Consider the following 16,281-nt stretch of genomic DNA (forward strand, 5'->3'; position numbering starts at 1 on the left):
TATTTTAAAAAGACAATTAGCTTTAGCATTAATTTAAAATTATTTGAAAAAAATAATAGCTATTTTACTGCTCAACCAAAAAAAATGACAATTCATCACATTTACTTTGATTAAAAAAGGACTAAACTTTATTGACAAACTGCGGCAGACATTTTGACAAGTTTTAGCTACCTATTTAGGCAGACTTACACATGTAGCATTTAATCTTCAAGAACAGAGTTGGGAGGACAGTGTACAAATCCAATTAGGACTTTAACCTATGTACAACGTGAAAATTTTCCTCATTTTTTTTCAGCTGCAGTGTCCCTTTTTATGCAAAGCTAGTGTTGAGATACACTTGAACAAGTCCATGGGATTGCTAACACTGACAGTTTTGCCAGTTTTAAACTTGCACTGTATTATCTGCCCCAAACCCTATAACCATGAGAAGACTGCAATTTTACAGAGTTCAAACCTACTCACTTAGTACTCTGTTTTCTAATATCAAACCCCGGGCAATTAGAGCCATGCTTTAATTTGTTTTAAAAGTTCTTCATATCGAACCAGGCTAAGGACCCCTTTACACTGGAAAATCTGCTTCCCAAGCATCTCTCAACACCGCATGTTCGGGGCTAGATTTCAAAACCCACATAAGAAAAGTCAATTTTACAAACCTAATTTTTTCTTTTAAGTCAATCACCTTTAAAAAATGCTATTTAATTTGCTTGAGGATCCTTCGTATTAAAATTTAAACTGAAGATTCACCAGCAATCTGCTTTTAAGTGAAGTTTGACATCTGAGGTTACTTTTAAACGGTGGCAACTACTACCGTTACATTATGATTTTAATTCTTAAAAACAGCCCTGAATTTTGAAATGTAGCCTACTTTGGGATTCTGCAACTACAACTTTTATGGGTTCCTTAAAACCGAACTTAAAAGGTTAACAAAACCTTAATTTCATAACTGCTAAGCAAGCATGTCACTTTTGAAACTAACATTTTTAAGTCAACTTTTTTTTTTTTTTATTAAAAAAGGTACAGTTGTGTTTATCTAAACAACAAAGAAAGAGAAGCAATCTACACACTTAAAAAAAAAATTAAAGTCGGTCCTCTAAGTCTATTTAACTCATTTTAAAATACTACGTACAGAAGCCAGAATGCAGGGTGAGGATGGAGTGGGAGAAAAAGGGCCACGAAGAAAAACAGTTAGACAATTACTTGTCTGGTGTGGGTAAAGCAACGGGAATCCTGGGAGATACAAGAATCAGTAACAACTGTTTGCTCATAACTGATATTTTTCCCTCATGTTTGTTTTTAGTAACGTCCGTATGGGTGCTCTCTGTAGGCCCCCTTCACCGGCCTAGCTGGCGGGGCCTTCAGGGAGGGCCTTGTTCCATTCCAGTCATCTTGGCCTGCAGAAAAGAGAGCAAGAAATCAGCGCTGGCGGCGTGCTCGGGGCCGGGCGCAGCCTGGCTCCCGACGTGGGATCCTCTTGGAGCCTGACCCGAAACACTCCTCGGCTCCACGCGAGTTGCTCTACAGTGTAAAGCACGAGAAAAGCCCCTACACAATCCCCCCGGCCCCACAAAACCTCTCTTTTGCAGCCAAGCATTGGACCAGTACTGGGAAAAGCCACTCGGCCGGGAATCCCCGGGAAGCCGGCAGCCCCGGCACCCCCGCTGAGCGCAGATTTGGACAAATCCGGTGCCTTTTACGAGTAATTAATTTCAGCAGAGCTGCAGCCAATTCACGGGGTGGCTTTGGCAGCCAGCCTGCCTCTGCTAAGGTCCGGGCAGGCGCAGCCCTCTCGGATGGGCAGCCAGCAGCGCCGTGACACCGGGACTGCGCGGGGACACGGCCACAGGTAGGGTGCTCCTCCTTGCGATGCACCAGCCAGGCAGCTCCCCGTAATCGTGCCAAAAATCAGTAAATGACTCACGCTGCCCTCAGACAGCAGCATATCCGAGAGAACGTGCAGGCATCAGCCTGCTTTCCGACTGCTCCTTCTGCACCGGGATGATGGGGAAAATCTGCAGCTGCAGGGAGCGCCGCACCTGCTCGCCCAGGACGGCCAAAACCCTTCTGACAAATACAGCAACCACTGAAGCGAGTTAAGTTCACATCCTGTTGTCCCTGAGCTAGCTCAAGCCCCGGACATCCAAACGCAGCTTTCACAAAGGGTTGTGCCTGCAGTGTTCCTACTGCCATGCCTGCTGCTGCCTCCACGGCCCCGGTTCGTGAGAGCGAGCGCCCAGACCCCGGAGGACGGCCGAGCGCTGCTCCTGCTGCCACGGAGCACGTCCTCATCTTCTCAAAACCGTCTCCAGCCCGGCTCAACAATTTATTCTTCTAATTTTGTTTTCGTGAAAGCAGAAACCAAAGGAAATTACTGTGGATAAACAGATTAACTGTGGCAACTTCATGCCAAGTGTACAATGAGCATTTTGGCCTTCCTACCCCAGACAACAACACTGCTCTCCTACCAAGCAGGAGGCACAAAAGCCTCTTTGTGCTGCGTGACTAACACAGGCAACAACCCAAGCCATTTAAGAGCCATTCTGCACAGAGGCACGAAAGATACCCACCATTACTGACAGCAGCTGTCTATTCAAATTCATCCTTGCCTGGAAGAGCAGCCCTGATTAGGAACCTGAATTTGCACTCACAGCTTAAGCCCGGAGCACACCCAGAGGCAGGTCTGTCTCTGCTCCCTGGGAGCAGGAGATGCCACAACTTGGGCAGAGGATTCCCTGTCTCCCCAGAAGCCCCTCCAGGTCAGTCATTATCGTCTGGGTTCACTCACACCTTCAGGCATGGATGCTCTGCTGCAGGGACTGCTTTCAACACTGTATGTTTCCATGCCACTAAGCAGCTCGCTGTGGGGCTTGTGTAACTGTTTACATTTCAGCTTGCTTCCAGAGAAAGTGAATCTTACTCATTGCCACATGCAGATGTCATTCATGAGCTGGGATAACTGAACTAGCTTAAAAAAAACACAAAACAATGCAGTCACCCAATGCTTTCTTGCCAGCACCTCACATGTAAGGCCTGTGGCTTTCAGCAGTGGGTGATTTACTCAGCTGTGGCCAAATCGGTCCTCCACACTCCTCAGTCTAGCCTACGTTGGTAGCCTCAGGTAATTTAAATTAGCCAGACTTCATAAACTGCTTCCTAGTCATATTGACCAAGATTGTTCTACCTAATCGAAGGGAGGCCTTAAAATGACATTTAAATCCATTTTTCAAGCAAATTGTGTAGCGCAGTCGGTGTCAGCTGGAAGGTTTTTGAGGATAAGGAAGCAGATGGAGCCATGCACTCATGCAGCTCAACAAAATATAATCCATGAAACCAGACTGCAGCAAAAGTAGTGCTGTGGGTGGAAATCCATAGCTCTTAAAATACTTTAAAGCGACAAGGAAATTAAAAGATACTTCCATATTTAAAAATGGAAGTTTTCATCGCCTTTGAGACAATTGAGCTAGATAAGAATCTGAAAACCACAGAATGCCTTCAGTTGTTCAGACCTGGGTAATCTGTAGGGTATAAATATTCTGCCACAAAAACTGCCCGAGGCTCTCCTCAGCATCAGAAATTTCTGCTCAGGGCGTGGAGTGGCACTGGAAAACAGCTGATCGACTGCAAAATTCCCAGCTACGTGCAGCCCCTTCCCTGCAAGAGAACAGTATCCCCAGACATACCATAAGCTTCATAGGTTTCCTGTGCCTCCCCGTGTCCATAATCATAGTATTCTGTGTCCCTGGAAGAGTAATTATGTTGGTTACATACAGCTCTGAAATCGTACTCTAACCTGACACAACTTGCACAAACACTGGAACAGCAAAGATGCCCGACGTTGCTCACAGCTGTGGTTGTGTGTTCGCTGCTTTTACACATTTCTCAAGAACATTGGGCCACTCCCAAAGCTATTTCCCAGAATCTCCTGGATTACAGCAGAACAGGGCACTTTCCCTACAGCTCAAGCTCAGAAACAAGTGTTTCCATTCCCTTAAAAGAAAAAAAGATCATGCACAATGCTCTCAGTAAGACAGGTGACTTACCCTTGGCCCTGGCTGTAGTACCCTTCGTACCCCTCATAGCTCTGGTCTGCATATGCATCATCATAGCCCTGAAATGGAGGATGACAAACGGCATTAACAGAAAGAAGGAAGGTTAACGACTGACCGAGGGTAGTGGCAGAAGTGAATTGAGACTGCAGCAGTTTTCAGAGAAGCCTCTGAGTCCCTGCCTGCCACAGGGAAGGGGGCTCCATCACAGAACACGTGGGCAGCTAAAAACTGCTTGTGGCTTGCAAGGAATGAACCACGCTAATATTTACAATGCATCTGAGAGTTATTTACATGTCCAAGGCTGCAGCTGTCTGCAGTACAAGTCCTCATGTGTCATGAGGACTCTGTGCTCGCCAGATTTACAGGTAGACAACAACCCATCTGTTATGATTTGCTTCAGAAGTTTTACTGGGAGGAGAAGCAGGATTTTCAGAAGTTGCTGTATTTATGTCTGTTCCCCAAAATGCTGCTGTGCATCAAAAAGCAGCGTTCTTGTTTTCTGTTTAGGATATCAAGAGCAGAGATGCTAAGATAAGCTTAGCAAGAGGGTGGTGCTTGGGTATATGACCAGAAACCTCATTATGCTCATTCACATGTTTACTTGAAGGATTTTATGGGCTGCAGAAAAGCGCTGGTGCTCCCTGTTGAAAGAATTCTCTTGCAGAAAAGGCAATGCAGTTTTTCCAATGTGCAGTGATAGTTATGCCAAAGTTCAGACCTGGGCACATTTCAGTTTTATGATAACCCCTTCACCCGAATTCATGATACTAGCAGACCCCCCTTTTGAAGACTGAACAGGTAGAGCACGTCACCAGCAGCATTCTGTGTCTGCACTAGGCTCACTTCATCAGCATAAGCTTCTGTGTTGGTAGCCTGCATTTAAAGGATGTTAAATACCTAATACACAACTAGCTGGCTAGAATAAAGAAGTAGACAGTTTCTTACATATTCCTCGTAGGTTTCTGGTGCAGGAGGAGGAGGAAGCGGTATCCTCTGAATGCCGGCTGCACGTGCTCTGGGTGCAGGAGCCCCCCGCACCGCCGGGGGGGGAGGCACTCCGCGGGCTACGGCAGCTCCCCTGGCAATGGCACCCCGCACCGGGGCTCCTCGCACCAGGGCCCCCCGAGGAGGAGGAGGAGGAGGCCCAACACCACGGCCCCTGGAAGGAGACAGAGATGACTGAAGAGCTTGAAGAGCTGTCACCGCACTGCTCACGTGCTGAATAGCGAGGGCAGCGCACGCGCTTCTTACGCCTCCTTCAGAACACAACAGCTTGATAAAGAAATCCAGCTACTGTTCTCTAAGCTATGGAATATTTGTCACAAAAGAAAGCACGGGAATTAATCCTACATTGCACGGGCTGAAAAATGGGGTGGAACCGGACTGCATTACATGTTATGCAGATGTAGAAATGAATCTGATGCAGAACTTCTGCCAAGTCATTTCTCAGAGCTGGTTTTAAACAACTCTCTGTCACTAATCAGCACAGACTGCCATACCTCCAGGACTATAAAGATCACTGATGAGATAAGCAGGGACACTTCTGGGATAAACAGTCAGATGAAGCAAAGGCTTTCCCCTGTGAAATATGTAGTGAAGCCAGAACTACAGCAACAGAGCTTTATCGCCAATTTATCCCAATCCCTTGACAGCAGTGACAGAGTAATGCTATGCTGTGACTTTCAAAGGAAGGTCAGTTTGAACTGAAAGTGCTTATTCTGCTGCAGGTTGCAGAAGCAAATACAAAACATCTACACATGATTTTGCAGGCTGTTAAAAAAAATGATTTTCTACTTATTCTTTTCAATTTTTGAAGGGTTACTTTACGAAGCTTCTAATTTCAGGCACCAAAAAACAAGATAAGACATCCATTGAGCTGGATTACAACTCAGCACATATCAAATATCTGATGTCAGCTTGCTCAAGCAAGCCTGCAGAACAAGGCTAGAAAGCCTTGGTCAAAAGCCAAGATCAAAGCTAACGGCTGATGTACACGAATAAGCAGCTCGACCTGATCTTGGAGCACCGCTCCGAGCAAGACGCAGCATTTCCAGATCCACGTTCTGGGATCGGTACCTTGGCACAGGCGGAGGTGGTGGCGGAGCTGCTCCCCTTCCCCGCACAGGGACTCCTCGGCCGCGAGTTGGCTCTGGCACACCGTTCAGATAGGAGAGCTCCAAGAATTGCTCCTGACAGATATCATCCATCATATCCTAAAGAGGGAAGACAGTCAACTCCAAAGAGCAGCTAACTAGACAGTCCCTGCTCCAGGACATCACAGGCTACCGCGCTGGAACAAAAATGGCCTAATAGTCCCAAATTAAAACCTGCTGGTGACTTTTACTGGGATCTTCCCAGCTGGCAGCAGCACACGGCTGCCAGCTTTGTCCAAACCAGCCAGGAGAAGCCCTCTCCACTGATGTCCAGGAGCTGCACTGCGCACGGCAGCTGCTCCCTGGGCAGAGGACCTTGCTCACAGGAGGTCTGGAGGCATCCCAGGGATGCTGGCATGATTTATTTGCAAATGTTGGAGGGCTCAGAGGTCAGGCAAGATGTATCTCACCTCGAGCATCTTTCAACTGCCATTTAAAGGCAGGTGGCTGGCAGCGAGCCCACGGAACGTAAAACACACTGCCGTGTTCCTGACACACCGGGGAGCAGGAGAGGATGCAGCCTGACGAGCAGTAAATGCCAATTTGCAAGCAGGCTGACTCCTCACTGCCTCACGAACGCAGTATGCTTCTGCTCCGTGCATTTTTATCACCCCAGGGGATGGAGCTCGAGGATTCGGTGCCAGACCCTGCTGACCTGTGGGGGTCTTTGCTGCCCACCCCTCCCCGAGCACACACCCAGGCCGGGCCTCGCGCCGCCGGTCTCATCAGAGGGGACCCTCACGCTGCCATGGCAACTCCACAAAGCGAGAAGCCTCCTACCAGATGTGTCTTCACAACCCTGCTGCCTTCCTTTGTGGCTTCTCTGCCAATTTTCACGAGTTTAACACATTGTTTGAAGGCAGCGCTAGATAAGACACTTTAAATAGCAAGGCTGCACGCTCGCTTCGGCGAGCCGAGGTTTTGTACATCCCAGGGGCTCCTTGAAGATGACCTCTTTCCTTCAGAGGCACTTCACACAGCAATCTCTCCTCCTCTCCGTGTCAGACACATGGAAACCACTCAGTAACCGTATGCTTTTCCACACTTCCCTGCAGCTCTCGAGTTCCACCTGCCCCTTGACCCCGAGGCACACCTGAGCTCAGCCGCACGGCGCTGGGCTCTGCTCAGCTCCCTGCCTGCCACAGCAGCACTGAGTGCTTCCTTCCCATTTTGTTTTCTTCCTAATTTAGCAAGCAGTGCTATGATTTTAATATCTTCTTCAGGTACCTCGGTTCTCCGAGGCAACGCTCAGCTTTGTCGTATTGCACACTGGCACAAAACCCCCGATGCTGAACATGAAGGTCTTACAAGCTTCGCCAGTAGAAGACATCCCCCAAAAGACAACAAATGTCATCTGCATAAATGCCTGACAGGCAAAAGGAGGTTCCTTCACATCATACCCATTTAAAAGCAGCAGAAATATTGACTCAGGGGTGTCTCAGAAACTAATCACAGCGCTAAGTACCACTACCAGGCTCCCAGGCAGTCACCCTCCTCATCCTCACACCGTCCTCCAGAGCAGAGCAAGCACCTCTGTGCACAGAGTTCCTGATCTGACCTGTACAGTTTTCTAGGCAGATTTTGATGCCCCAGTTCCAAATCGGAGGAACCCATCCAAGAAGGCTCTTCCATGCCAGATCCAGATAAAATTATTCGCCTGCTAAATCTGAACAGGGAGCTAGACGAGCTCTCCACCCACCCGCGTCCACATCTAAAACTGGGAAAGAAATACCTACTCCGAGTTTCCCATGCAATTGCCCTGAAGGTGTACTTCCTTCTCATTATGATTAGGGGATTAATACATGACCTCATGCAAGATTAATGTGGCCATCTTAAGCTGCCACACACACACTTACTATTCTTACTACTCCAGGCTTCCTCGTTACACCTTTCCTGTACCACGGGCCTTACACCGAGCAAACCTTAACCCATCTTCACCCTTCAATACAAAAAGAGCATCAGCATACATACTGGGACAAGGAACTTCTTGACCTCTTCCATGGCATGAGCCATCAGAGCATATGCTTCACAAGGGGGTCCAAAGACTTCAATGAAGACGTGCAAATCCATATTTAGATGAGCATATTTAGGATCTCCCCCTTTACGTAGTTCTTCCTCCTAAAACAAAGCATATTAGAGAGTCCTAAACTAAGTAAGAAGCAGCAAAACTATTTTTCTTTTCCTGTTTCCTAAGCCTTAACAGGTAACGTCCATAAAATCGTTTTAGCCATGCTGGTTCATGGATCATGTTAACCTCCTATGCACATCAATACAGTTTTACAAAAAAGCCACAAGCAGCCTGCAAGTCTGTACCTTCCAGCTTTTTATAGCAGCCTTTTCAGGTGCCTATGGTATCTGTGTTAAACGCAGTGATGCCAGCAGCTTTTTTTTCCAGAAGATTAAGCACAGGGAAGCGATGTTCTTCCTGTTCTACACCACCTGTCTGCCTAAGCAGCTCTTTACAGGGACAGTGAAGCTCAATGCCTCAAACACGCCTGTTCTAACTCTGCTCTTTGATACCTGTGTTATTCAGCTGGTTTTAAGAAGCTGTAAGCAAGCTAGAAGCATACAAGCTTCTCAGTCTGCTAAAGTAAAAGCCCCATTGTTTGTTAGCTCAATTTTAGGAGCAAGCAGGAAGAAAAAAACGTTTCCATTTTTTCTGCTCAAAAAACCTCCCGGCACTTCGTGATTCACTGAAGATTACCAGGAACAGACTGCTCCAACGTCTTCAGTGAACCATGAAAATGTACAGATTTCAGAGGGGACATCTGGAAGAGGGAAATGTTTTTTGTTTTTTCCCCCAGAGGGAAAACATATTCCTTTAGCAAATGACTTTTCAAGGAGTAGCTAGAATTGGTTCTTACTTTAAGGACCTTGCACTTCACCTTTCATATAAGCTACCTCTGCACCCGAGGTACAGTATATCACAGAGATGACTGGTTTCTGCAAGTACTGCTTACAAAGAACACATGCATCACACTTCTCCCCCAGCCAGGATTGCTCCCAACAAGCACAGAACATTTTCAGAAAGGTGACCTCCTGTTGCCTTCGCTTTTGAATTTCCATCTATAAAATGCTTTGAGAACCTCTACTTTTCACAGCGATGTGCAAGGCATAACGGATGTCTATGGCTTCGAGGGGGTGCCCTTACCTTTGCTTTATCTCGCATCGAACCCTTCCCAAGCACGGATATCTTAGCACCAGTTTCTTCCTGAAGTCTCTTGATGGTGTTGCCTTGAGGTCCCAAAATCTTTCCAACAAAATTGAACTGGAAATACAAAAAGAAGTTGTTTAACTCCAGAACTCAGTAACGTTAACAAGAACTTCTGTCAATGTTACGCTGGCTTACAAGAAGTTTAGTCACGCCGCTTTCTCTTAATCTCACAAAAAAAAAAAAAAAATCAGACCAAAAAACGCACAGGAAAACTTAAATTCCAGAACATTCTTTCAATGAAAAAATGCTCCACCAGAAAAGAGCTAAATTAACTCACGTAAAGCGTTTAATTCTAACTGCTACTCTCCAGTGGCTTTACAGGCAGCAAGCCTTATGAGTTAAATGTGGTCTTAGCTGTAAAACAGAGCTCTACGCATGGAAGTCTATTCCAGCAATGGAAGATCACAACTACACATCACCATTTAGCTTTATCCCGAGACATGCTGGAAATGCAATGTATTAGAAATAAGATCCTGCAAGCTTGCATAGGACAAATTCTGTAGCGATTCCAGCGGCACACTGGCGTAACTCCTGCTGACACTTTGACAGCTGCTATCTCTAACATTCAGCCATAAAATCCACAGAAAATAAGCAAATCACAGAGATTCAGTAAGCTATTTTCTGGCCCTCACCTTGGGGTACTGTTTGACAGGTATCAGAACTCGTTCTTTCAGTTTCATATTCTTGTGAGAAAATAAATCCAGGTAGTTCTCTTCCTCATCCTTCTTTGTTGTTTCACCCTTCTGAATTTTTTCAATTTCTAAACAAGATAAAAATAGGGCTGCTTATATTCCTCAAACAAGCATCATTTTCGAGTTGGAATTGTAACAGGACACACCACCCTCATTCTCTGTCAAGACACCGACATTCATTGGGTTCATTTGCACTCCTGGAACCTGGGCAGACAGGACATCCTCAGTGCTAGCCCCGCTCCTCTCCTCCTCCCTTCACAGCTAGGGATTGCACAAGGCCAAAACCAGGACAATGAGCAATAACGAGGACAGCAGAGTGCCCTGCAAGCTGCTTCGTGGGTTCAGAGGGACGCTGTGAGCACAGCTCTGCGATCACTTCTGCTGTGCCATTCCCTCTCAGTTCCCAAATTCATGCCTGCACAGCTCCCACCTGCAGGCTCCTAAACCTCGGGGGGCCCAGCCCCGCTGCGCACCCCTGATTTAAGGCAGCAGCCCTCAGCAAAGCAGGCAGGTTGAATCACTCCAGCTGATGTGCTGGCTGCATCTGTAATTTAAACAGCGGTCTCAGCACACGTTGACACTGAATTTCTGCTAAGCTGAGGACATTGCCAATAAACAAGCCCCAATTAGTGACAGCCTCGAGTTTGGGCTGGTTTTCTAAATTCTTACAAACTTGGTTACATGCGTGCACCTTTATCACCCGGGTAATTGATCACCTGGTGTAAGCCTCAGGCACACCAGCCGTGGGTATCACAAGTCCCTAACTCGATTTGAGCAGTGTAAGGACGAGTTTTTCTCTGTCAAAGCCATTCTGGTGTAATTGCACACGGAGTTACGGAGTCTTGGAAGATCTGAGGCAGCCTGAATGAACCGTGGGCACCCTGCAGCCCGGGGGGATGTGCAGAAAAGTCCCAATTACCTGCTGGCAGCAGTCGTTAAGGCAGGCAGTTAGGAACTAGTGCTCAACACCTCCTCAATCTGGCTAGAGGTTAAACTTTCACTGAGAGATGCCGGGTGACAGTCACCCCAAAAGAGAAGAGCCCCCAGGCACCTTTTGCTCCAACCCCAGCACCCGGGCGCACCACGCACGGCCATCCCGAATTACTACTTAGATACTCAGTGAGTAAGGGCCCTTCCTTAAAACCCTAACGGCGTCATTTCAGCAGCAAACCCAAGAACTATAAATACCTCTTCCGAGCCGAAAGTGCTCTAGATACAACTCCTCACGTCTCGGGGGGAAGAGAGAGACACTTTCACAAGCTGACACACGGAACTGATCAGAGCTGCAGGCTGCTCGCCGGGCGTTCAGGAGGGCAGCAGCAGCAGCAGCAGCAGCTTGCCATCTCTGTCCGTGCCACAAACGGTGAGCCTGACACCGAGCCTTTGTGTTTAGGGCTTTGGAAGACTGGCAGAGCAGATTCTGGGCATGCCAGCCACCCAGTTGCACTCCCATATAACGGGAACAGAAATAAATATAATAGGAGCGCTGGGTTTGCCATCAGACCCCTGCCCAGGCAGGCACAGCCCAGGGGCTGAGCTGGACGTGCAACCAAGAAGCCCTCAGGGACCACGCTGAAGGATCAGGGTTTAACTTCTTGGTTGGGGGCACCCTCACGCAAACTGGTTTTTAGTTTAGAGATCTAAATACGGATCTTGGTATCGCGTTGCATAATTGTGAAAAAGGCCTAATTTTTCTTATTCCTACTTGCAACAGCGCCTTGGATCCCTTACAAAGCTGTTACCATGACTCCTCGGTTTAAGAAAATTGCTGGATATAATCAGCTTTGAAAAAAAGGGCTTGGATTTTTCCTTTACAGAGAAGTGACTTTGAGGGCAGTACACAAACATAACAAAACCGGAGTTCAAATGCTGTCAAATGTGTAGAACAGACAAAGGAGATGGCTGCCTTGGTTAGTTTTATACACAGGTTTTAAAATTTTAGCAATGAAAACACGTCAGGGAACCAAGCTTTGGAATCTAAGGATTGCACTGGTGGCCTCTGCATTGATTAAGTGCAGCTTTCGATCCTGTAATAGAAATGAGATCACCTCTCCGATGCTGTGGCTCTCCAAAAGCAGTATTTGTTGAAAGGCACCCTGCGTGTTAACACGAAGCACTTCCTATGCACACACCAAGAATAAAAGCACCTTTCAACGACCTCACAGGAACCCAGAGGGATCAGACGTCAGCCCCTGACACCAGCGAACCCCAATTCACAACAGCCACACAGCAAAACCCCATTCTGCCTCGTGCAAGAGCAGCAGCAACATCTGGGACCTGGTCTGAGCAGGCAGCAAACCCTTAAACATCCACCAGCGCTAACTCTTCAAGGGAAACCCAAAATATGGGTTTAAAATATGGGATTAAAAAAAAAAATCCTGACCCAGAGGAATTGCTCCTGGAGCTCTCGGTCAGCACAGGACCTGGCACCTCCGAACGGGCTCCAAAGCTGCCAGCAGGGACCAAAGACACGCACAAGGTGTCCCGTGTGCTGCTCCAGCATCACCCAAACGCATCCTGGCACGAGCTGCGCGGCACAGAGTGGTGCTGGAGGAACTGCTGGGCGGCAGCAGCGTGCCAGAACAACCTCCTGAGCCCAAGGAGGAGCGTAGGTATACCTCGAGGGGTTAGGCACGCCGGGTTGCAGTGCTGGTTTTAGGAAGCCGGGTGAGAGGCGCAGCAGAAGGTTACCTTCTGGCCACGGGGAATGTCAGCAGGCTGGCGGCATGCGTGGCAGTGGTTCCCAGGCCTTCGTGGGGGGCAGTGATTGCATTGTCTCGGTAGAAATCCTAAGGGGGTAGGTAAAGGGGGTTGGTAACGCCGCTGCTGCGCAAGGAGGAGGCCGAGCAGCCGCAGCGCTCCTCCTGCTCTCAGCCCAAACGTCCTCAGCACTGCCCCGCAGCACGCCGGGGCTCTGCGAGCAGGGACAGCTCCTGTCCAGCCCTAACGCTGAGGGCATCGCCTTCACGGCGTGGTTGTGCTGACCCCGCGGCCCCAAAGGAGAGAAAATGAAGAGTTTTGGGGTGGAAGAGGGCAGGGCCCCACCTCTACGCTACTGCTCCTTAGCAGGTCTGATCTCCCAGGGCTGGGCAGCACAGGGAGAAGGGGCACAAGGAGGAGAAACACCAAAGCGTGAGGCAGGAGGAGAGCTGCGAGAGATGGCACAGGCAGAATCCCGGCAGTGGCAGCACCCAGCGGGGCTCAGCAGGACGAGCATTGAGAAATGAGGCACGTGGCTCGGCTCAGGACATCAGGCACGGGTCTAAGGCAGCACTCACAGCTCCTCGGGGGGCTGGGTACACACTCGGAAACACAGGGATGGATAAAATCATCTCCATGCCCAACTCCACGCGGAGAGAGCTCTGCCCAGCTGCCTGCTGGGGGTTTCGTACAGCTCCTCGCTGCCCCGTGGCCTCAGCCCACCTCTAAGCCTCCTGCTGGGTCCTTGGCAGCACAGCCACTGCCTGCCCGGCCCATGCAGCCTCTTCTCTTGCTAGGAAGAGATGAAATGGAGCTGGCACGAGGCTGGCAGGCAGCAGAGGATCCTGCCGAGGGCTCCTCGCGCTGCCCCTGCTCTGCTGTGCGTTGATTAACACGAGAACCCCAAAAATCCTGCGCCTAGCTAACGTCAGGGGGCAGCTCCTCCAGCCCTGCCTCCGCAGCACACGGGGGGCACAAGCCAAAGAGAGGAGAAGGGATTCTTGTTCCTGCAGGAAAGGAAGCTCCCAGAGCCCGAAATCACAGCAGTACAAAACTGGCTCGTATCCCAAGGTGCAAGAAAGCCCAGCCTTCAATTCCTGCTCAGGGCGCTGCGTGACAGCCCCCAGCTGTCCTTCAGCTCACTCCTGAACACTGCTGATTTTTCTTCAGGACTGCTAAATAGTTTTACAACTCCAGAAGTGTTTCAGCCTGCTTTCAGACGCTGTTTTTACACGGGAAGGCTCGGTGTCAGCGCAGACCTGCGGGGTTCTCCCTCCCGAGAGCAGGCAGCACCAGCAGGCTGCGTTCCTGAGAAGGGGCTGGGGCAGGAGGGTGGCTGTCAGTCAGTAACCAGCCTTTTTTGTTTTTGGTGTGTTTGTCTGAAAATCACTTTGCTCAAGTTGTGCTACACGTACATGCTACAAGCTCTGGCCCAGACCTAAATTCCAGAGCAGCTCCTCCAGCGGGACAGCCCCAGAGGCTGCCACGGCAGTAGAGGAATTGTGAGCAATCCAGGGAGCAGCCGGTCCTCTGCACAACGACTCACTTGCCTAAACCTCAGGTTTATTTCAGCTTTTCTTCCACCAGCTTCTCGCTCTGATTGCCCTGAACGCGGACTGCTGGTGGATGCTCCTAAAGGCCAGCAATATCCAAAGCAGGCAGGAAGCATCTGGAGCTCTTCCAGTGCCCAATGTTAGGTCTCACAAGGCAGCAGTCTGCTCTCAGCAAATGTTAAATTAATAAAAACCCCCTCGTAAATCCTGGTCACACCTCTCTCTGAGGGAAGCTTTGCTACGGGGCCGAGCGCTGCTCTTTGTGCGGGAATCAGCAAACCCCTCCGGCTGCGCTGGGGGCATTATCACCGAGCATCAGCTGGCTGAGGGGGTTTATTAATGAAAAACCTTAAATTGATGGCAAATCAGCTTACAGGACTGATTGGTTTAGATCGAGACGTCCACAATCGATGCCAGGTTCCCCATGCTGACACACCTCGGTTACTTGCACAAAGGGAGGGGGCCCTTCTGAAGAATTATTCCCCATGCCACAGGAGGAGCTAGGGAAGCCCCTCATGCTGCGATGACTACGGCAGCATCCAACGTTTTAAAGCCCTGAACGAGCCCATTCCAAAGCAGAACGATAAATACCGGGGAGCTGAGCATCTGCAGGCTAAACCTGCGCCTGTCCTCGTGCCGGTGCCTCCCGGCACACGGTAAGCACGGAGGGGCACCGAATGCTGGCACTCGTTCCCCTTTTCAAGCTGTCTGCGGGGTCTGCAGGCAGCCGAGCCTACCCGATAGGGCCGCCGAGTGCGGGAGCAGCAGCTGCACCGTGCAGATAGGCAGAAATCCGAGCCGGCAGGCGATTGGACAGCGACGGGGAAGGAGAAGGCGAAGGCTGGTCTGGGCGCAGAACAAAGGCTGCCATTGCCAGCCCCTAACTCGGCTCATCGCGAGCACGAAACGAGCCCTAACCCACAGCACCCGAGGGGAAACTCAGAGGGCTCGCAACCCGCAGGGCCTCAGGCAGCCGCTCCGTGCAGGACCCCGCTGTCCCCAGCCTCCTGGGGCGCCTCTCCCCCCTGGGGGAAGCAAAGGGCCGGCCCCACCGTGCTCTAAACCCCCCTCATCCCCCCACCGGCTCCGGGCTCGACCCACCCCGGTGAACCGGGGGCTGCCCCGGGGCGAAGCGAGCTCCTCAGCACCGGGCTGCTCCAACCCATGCCTCCGGGGGGGGCCCCACAACGGCCCCGCCGCCCCTCCCGGGACCTTCCCGGCCTCCCCCCCCGCCCCGCTCATTGCCGGGGGTCCCGGCCGGCCCGGTACCTGCGGTGAGGAGCTGCATGGCGTGCGTGAAGGACGGGTCGAGGCTGTCCTTCTCGGCCATCAGCTCGGGCAGGTATTTGTTCTCGGGCTCCAGCTTCCCGCCGGCCCCGGCCAGCAGCGGGGTGGGGGCGCCGGCACCGGAGGAGGAGGAGGAGGAGGAGGAGGCGGCGGTGGCGGTGGTGGAGGCAGCAGCGGCGGGGCCCTGAGCGGCCGAAGCCGTGCCCGCGGCGCTGGGCGGGAGCAGCGGCGGCGGCGGCTGCGCCCCGGAGCCGGCCCCGCGGCCTCCCCCGCCCCGGGGAGGCCGCCGCGGTGGAGCTGAGCCTTGCCGGGCTCCTCCACCGCCTCCACCGGGCCCCGGGCCCCGGCCCATGCGGGCGGCGGGGTCGTCGCGGCGCTGCATGGGGGGGGGGGGCGGGGGCGGGGCCGAGCCAACCGAACCGGGCCGGGCCGGGCCGGGCCGGGCCGAGCGGAGCGGCGCTGCCACACCGTCCGCCGCGGCGCCACGGCCGGAAGTGAGCGGCCGGAAGTTCCGCCCCCTCGGTTACCCCCCCCCCCCACGGCTCCCGCGCGACCACCCCGCGCGCCTCCGCGCCTGCGCAGAGCGCCGGCCTCGCGGCGCGGCCTCGCCCCGCCCCTCACGGAGCGCGCATGCGC

The 16,281-nt window shown here is 51.2% G+C and overlaps 2 protein-coding genes across 3 annotated transcripts in view; both read right to left on the reverse strand.

Moving 5' to 3' along the window:
* TMEM39B (transmembrane protein 39B) overlaps nt 1-1,263 on the reverse strand; it is a 14,602-nt gene extending 13,339 nt beyond the window's left edge. The window contains exon 1 of the mRNA XM_084497094.1: nt 1,198-1,263. The gene's annotated coding sequence lies outside the window, so the exon portion shown is untranslated. The remainder of the gene's footprint in view (nt 1-1,197) is intronic.
* The window catches only part of KHDRBS1 (KH RNA binding domain containing, signal transduction associated 1), a 21,180-nt gene extending 5,025 nt beyond the window's left edge, over nt 1-16,155 (reverse strand). The window contains exons 1-9 of one of the 2 annotated variants that reach the window (XR_014685618.1): nt 15,628-16,155; nt 10,046-10,173; nt 9,351-9,467; nt 8,171-8,317; nt 6,123-6,259; nt 4,992-5,205; nt 4,038-4,105; nt 3,678-3,736; nt 1,198-1,391 (exon numbers count right to left, since the gene is read on the reverse strand). Coding sequence is in view for 1 of the 2 variants with exons in the window: in XM_084497096.1 (XP_084353222.1) it covers nt 1,294-1,391; nt 3,678-3,736; nt 4,038-4,105; nt 4,992-5,205; nt 6,123-6,259; nt 8,171-8,317; nt 9,351-9,467; nt 10,046-10,173; nt 15,628-16,027 (1,368 nt within the window). In the remaining variant the exon portion in view is untranslated. Of the gene's footprint in view, nt 1-105; nt 1,392-3,677; nt 3,737-4,037; nt 4,106-4,991; nt 5,206-6,122; nt 6,260-8,170; nt 8,318-9,350; nt 9,468-10,045; nt 10,174-15,627 lie in introns of those variants that run through there. The other variant, XM_084497096.1, reaches the window with a different exon arrangement.
* Between the last annotated feature and the right edge of the window lie 126 nt (nt 16,156-16,281).

Source organism: Aythya ferina, assembly GCF_964211825.1.
Source record: "Aythya ferina genome assembly, chromosome: 24".
NCBI classification, from domain to species: domain Eukaryota; kingdom Metazoa; phylum Chordata; class Aves; order Anseriformes; family Anatidae; genus Aythya; species Aythya ferina.